This window comes from Colobus angolensis, unplaced genomic scaffold (assembly GCF_000951035.1).
Source record: "Colobus angolensis palliatus isolate OR3802 unplaced genomic scaffold, Cang.pa_1.0 Scaffold40, whole genome shotgun sequence".
NCBI classification, from domain to species: domain Eukaryota; kingdom Metazoa; phylum Chordata; class Mammalia; order Primates; family Cercopithecidae; genus Colobus; species Colobus angolensis.
Window position 1 is genome coordinate 9,422,869 of NW_012117377.1, and position 6,000 is coordinate 9,428,868.

The window sequence follows — 6,000 nt, forward strand, 5'->3', positions numbered from 1 at the left end:
GGAATTCTACACGTTCAAGCAACCCACAGAAAAATAGGAAAAAGCAAACAGAGAAACAAAAACAGAGTCAGAAAAATAGAAAGTCTTAAGCCCTAACATGTCAGTGATGACATTAAATACAAATGGTCTACACACATCAATTAAAACACAGTAAACGGCAGAGCAGATTAGAAAACATTATCCAAATATATACTGTCTAGGCTGGGTGCAGTGGCTCACACCTGTAATACCAACACTTTGGGAGGACGAAGCAGGTGGATCACCTGAGGTCAGAAGTTCAAGACCAGCCTGGCCAACATGGTGAAACCCCGTCTCTATTAAAAATACAAAAATTAGCCAGGCCTGGTGGCAGTAGTCTCAGTCACTTGGGAGGCTGAGGCAAGAGAATTGCTTGAACCCAGGAGGTGGGGGTTGCAGTGAGCTGAGATTGCACCACTGCACTCCAGTCTGGATGACAGAGTGAGACTCCACCTCAAACAAAATAAAACAAAACAACAAACATATACTATTTAAAAGTAACTCACTTCAAATATAATAATGTAAGCAGGTTGACTGTAAAAGGATGGAATAAATATATTATGCAATTAATAATCAAAAGAAAGAAGAGAAGCTATATTAATATCAGGTAAGAGTAGTTTCTTACAAATCTAAACACATACTTACCAACGATTGCATACCCAGGCATTTATCCCAGAGAAATGAAGACTGATGTGCACATAAAAACCTGCACACAAATATTTATAGCAGCTTTATACAATAATGACCCCAAAACAACCTGGATGTTCCTCAACCAGTGAATGGTTAAACAAACTGCTGGACCTCCATGCCATGGAATACTACTCAGCAATGAAAAGCAATGGATAGTAACACACGCAACAACCTGAATAAAGCGCCACAGAATTGTGTTGAATGAAAACAGCCAATCCCCAAAGGTTACGTACTATACTAATCCATTTATATAATGTACTTGAAATGAAATGACATTATAGAGCTGAAAAACAGATCAGTGGTTGCCAGAGGCTGAAGAGAGGGTGAGGGTAGGAAAGAAATGAGTGTGGACATTAGGTAACAGGAGATATGGTGAAGCACCTGTTCTGTATCTTGAACGTATCAATGTTAATACCTTGGCTGTGACATTGTACTATATTTATAGAATATAGATTTTTACTCTATATTTTACCATTGAGTGTTTAAAAAGTTCACAGGATCTCTCTGTGTTATTTCTTACAGTGGCATGTGAATCTATAATTATGTTAAAATAAGAAGGTTAATTTAAAAAGAAAAACAAAACTTCATGTGTGCCACGTTCGAGGCAGCATTATTCACAACAGCCAAAATGTGGAAGCAATGCAAATGTCCATCGACAGACGAATGGATCAACAATGTGATATATACACACATGGGAGTATTATTCAACCTTAAACAGGAAGGGGATTCATGGTCGGGCGCGGTGGCTCACACCTGTAATCCCAGCACTTTGGGAGGCCAAGGTGGGTGGATCACGAGGTCAAGAGTTCGAGACCAGCCTGACTAACATGGTGAAACCCTGTCTCTACTAAGAATACAAAAATTAGCCAAGCGTGGTGGTGGGTACCTGTAATCCCAGCTACTTGGGAAGCTGAGGAAGGAGAATTGCTTGAACCCGGGATGCAGAAATTGCAGTGAGCCGAGATCGAGCCACTTGCACTCCAGCCTGGGTGACAGAGCAAGACTCTGTCTCAGAAAAAAAAAAAAAAACGGAAGGGAATTCCGACACATACTAAGACACACATGAACCTTGAGGACAGTATGCTGAGTGAAATAAACCAGTCACGAAAAGGCAAATAGTGCATAATTCCACTTATATCAGGTATTTATAGTCAAATTAGTAGGGACTGAAAGTAGAATGGAGGTTGCCAGGGGCTAAGGGAAAGGGTAAATGGGGAGTTATTAATTAACATATAGGGAATTTCGGTTTGGGAAGATGAAAAAGTTCTACAGATTGGGTGTACAACAGTGTAAATGTACTTAACACCACTGAACTGCATACTTAAAAACAGTTAAGATGGAAAATTTTATGCTATGTGTATATTACCACAATTAAAAATAGAAATTAAAAAACACTTATAAACAAGATCTTCATGATGGCGACTTTTAGTGCACTGGGAACAAACTATCAGAGTAACAAAACAACACTGACTTATCGAAATCTCTGTACTGTGCTCGCTATGGCATTTACCAGGGACTGCAGGAATTGAAAGAGGAAGACCATACCTCAATAGGTACCGAAGGAACCGCATCCCCTTGTGCGTTATACTGGTTAAAGACGCAACTTTTAATAAGAAATACTGGTTTTACCTCCTTCATGTTTGGGAATAGTCACAGTACGTAGCAAATGTTGACATGTATGTGTTGAGCATCAGGGTAAACGGGCGTGTGTCACAGCTTTGGTGGGGCAAGAGCAAGTTATGGAGATGCCCCCTAACTGGGTAACCTGGCTAACGCCTTCCCATCCCTAGCCCTCCCTTCTCCAAGTTTAAAGTCATGTCGGCTGCGCACAGTGGCTCATGCCGGTAATCCCAACGCTTTGGGAGGATGAGGCAGGAGGATCACTTGAGGTCAGGAGTTCGAGACCAGTCTGGGCAACATAGTGAGACCCTGTCTCTACAAGAAAATACAAAACTTAGCTGGGTGTAGTGGCATGCACCTGTAGTCCCAGATGCTCAGGAGACCAAGGTGGGAGGATGGCTTGAGCTCAGGAGTTTGAGGCTGCGGTGAGCTGCAATTGTGCCACAGCACTGAAGCCTGAGTGACAAGGCAAGACCCTGTCTCTAAAAATAGAAATAAATAAAGTCATGGCAAATGAACTGTGCAGAAAGCAAACTGCTCAGTTTCTGACATTCTGCTGAGATATGATAATAGTGTGTCTACTGTTTTTCAGTTTTCTGTTGGGTAAGGAGCAACTGAACAAAAACAGAAGCCACACCTCCTGTTCCCATGGGAGGGGATGATGCTGTCATAACTAAGTCTCATGCCAGCCAGTGGAAAGGATCAGGAGGGAAAGTGAAGGAGATATGGCCAGAAAACATGGCCAAAGGCAGCAACTGGGCTAGAGAGGTGAGTAAGATCACCTGCTGGACCAGCCCCCAGCCCTGACTCTTGACTCCTCAGAGCGCCTGAGTAAGCAAGTCTTATACAAAAACACGAATGAGTACCTTCGAGGAAATTCTGGAATGACTCACCATGTAGATCTGTGACAGGACTGAAATCATCTGTGCTTTCTTCCCTCCACTTCCTAACATTTCTAAAATATAACCATTGCTGCGATGATTATTAAATTGAAAAATTCTCTGTAAAATAAAGAGCAGAGAGATCTCCTTTTTCACAAGAGGGGAACTTAGACACACTGAGAGGCCCATCAATGGGGACTCATGGGCCTTTGTTTCCTGCTATCGTCTGCACAAAGCTTCCTGAAGGTGGCCTGATGACAGTCAACCCAGTGAGCGGCTGGGACCACAGGGCAGGAGGAGAAATGGGGCGTCTCTTAAGCTCATGCTCTGCCTATTTTAGCTTTTCTGGGCCTGGACTGAACATCCTGTGTGGCAGTCAGAAAGCTGGCTGGGGCCCTAGGAAAGCTGCCCTGTGGCCTACAGAGGCAAACACGGGATTTTCAAGGATTCCTGTAGAAACCACTCACCGGGGGTAGCTGGAGGGCGGTCACCTGCTGTGTGTCCCGCACATTCTCTTCCTGAAGAAGGAAAGCATCTTGCAGAACTGAAAGAGATCAGAAAATGGTGTCCCAAAGGGGACCAGGGCCAGGCCTGGTGCTGATACCTTCTGAGCTTCCCATGGCTCTTCACTTCCATTCTGGTAGCAAAGAAAATCACAAGAGAGGCATCAACAGGGAGCTGTTTGACAGTGCTTTTCATAAAACCCCAGTCTCTGTTCTTACCTGTAAAATGAGGATTACAAGATGCTACACATGAAAAGCACTCTGTAAACCACAAAGATTGCTGTGACTTTGTTTCCAGATATAACAAGGGGGGGCTGTAACAGAAAGTGCCTGGGTTCATGATGGCACAGTCAATTACATGAACTCTTTCACCTCGGGTAGGTCCCCGGACCTCAGCATTGTTATCCAAACTATGTGAAAATAAAGGTTAAAACTCCATGGAGTTCAGCCGTGTGTGGTGGTACAAGCCTGTAATCTCAGCTATTCCTATTTTGGGGACTAAGGTGAGAGAATCACTTGAGCCCAGGAGTTCCAGACCAGTATGGACAACCTAGACAGTATTTGTCTCTCAAAAAGAAAAAGAGAAGAAAAAAAAAAAGAAGAAAAAGAAAAAGCCGTAGAGTTGAGGAATCTATAAGAACTGTTAGGGTCTGGATGTGGTGACTCATGCCTCTAATCCTAGCTCTTTGGGAAGCCAAAGTGGGAGGACTGCTTAAGCTCAGGAGTTCAAGACCAGTCTGGGCAACACAGTAAGACCTCATCTCTACTAAAAATAAAAAAACTGGAAAGCTGAAACAGAAGGATTGCTTGAGCCTGAGAGATCGAGGCTGCAGTGAGCTACAGCTACACCACTGCATTCCAGCCTGGGCGACAGAACATGGCTCTGTCTCAAATGAAAAAAAAAGTAAGGGCTGTTGGCAATCAGAATTACTATGGAATTCCATAAAAAAGAAGGAAAATCCTGTCATTTGTGATGACATGGATGAACTTGAAAGACATGCTATGAGTAATAAGCCAGACATGAAAAGAGAAATACTCCATGTTCTCACTTAAATGTGGACTCTAAAAAAGTAGAACTCATAGAAGCAGAGAGTAGAATGCTGGTTACCAGAGGCTAGGGAATGGGGGGACTGGGGAGACACTGGTCAAAGGGTACAAAATTTCAGTGACAGGAGAGGAGTAAGCTCAGGAGTCCTATTGCATAACATGGTGACTATAGGCAGTAACAACGTACTGGGTACTTAAAAATTGCGAAGAGGGTAGATCTGAAGTATTTTCACCACACGCAGAAAAAGGAGAGGTGTATGAGGTAATGCATTATATTAATTAGCTTGACTTTTTTTTAAGAGACTGGTCTCACTATGTTGCCCAGGCTGGAACAGAACTCCTGAGCTCAAGGGATCTTCCCACCTCAGCCTCCTGAGTAGCTGGGACTACAGGTGTGCCACCATGCCCAGCTAATTAGCTTGATTTAATCATTTCACAGTGTGTATAGATATCAAAACCTCACACTGTTCACCGTAAATACATACAATTTTTTGCCAATCTGAAAACAGAAATTAAACAAAGAAGAAAAACTGTTACCACCGTAGGTACTCCTGAAAGAGCATTTGACACAGTGCCCTAAAGACCCCCATACAAAATGTAAAGTGTGGCTTTGGGACCATCTCACCAGCCTTATTTTGGGCTACCAGGAACTCTGTCACTCTTGTCTCCTGAAATTGGAAACTACCCCTTGTTCAGGCTTCTGCCATGAGCTACATTCCCTGCCAACAGGGCAGCCATGTAAAAACGAGCTCTGTGTTTCAAAAGGTACTCCTTTCTCAGATGAAGACTTGGAGAGCTGTGCTATAGTCTATTGGTTAACCCCAGGTCATATGTGAAGTCATTATCACAGCAAACCCCAGAGGTCAGTGTCCCTGGCCTTTCAGACTTGGGACACAAAGCTTGCAGGAAACAGCAGCTGCAGGAGTGCCTATGTGGAACCAAGGATGGGGTCAGGAGCCCACACAGATGGCAGTGCCATTCTAGGGGTCTCAGTGGAAGGCAGCCTCTTCACTGTGTCTGAAGGGAAGCTCGGGCTAGATGGGTGTAGATTTGAGGAGGTGGCATTTTTGTGTGTGTATGTTCTATTTTAAGTTTCTATCTTCATCTTTATTTAACTTACTTTTACCTCCCAGTTTTATTAAGGTATAATTGACAAAAATTGGATGTATTTTGTGTATGGAAACTGTACATACAGCCAACAGACACATGAAAAAATGCTCATCATCACTCGCCATCAGAGA

At 43.3% G+C, this 6,000-nt stretch overlaps 1 protein-coding gene across 1 annotated transcript in view; it reads right to left on the reverse strand.

Annotated features, from left to right (window-relative positions):
- ZNF496 (zinc finger protein 496) overlaps positions 1-6,000 on the reverse strand; it is a 30,386-nt gene that overhangs the window by 16,977 nt on the left and 7,409 nt on the right. The window contains exon 5 of the mRNA XM_011955745.1: positions 3,677-3,753. Within this exon, the coding sequence (XP_011811135.1) occupies positions 3,677-3,753 (77 nt within the window). The remainder of the gene's footprint in view (positions 1-3,676; positions 3,754-6,000) is intronic.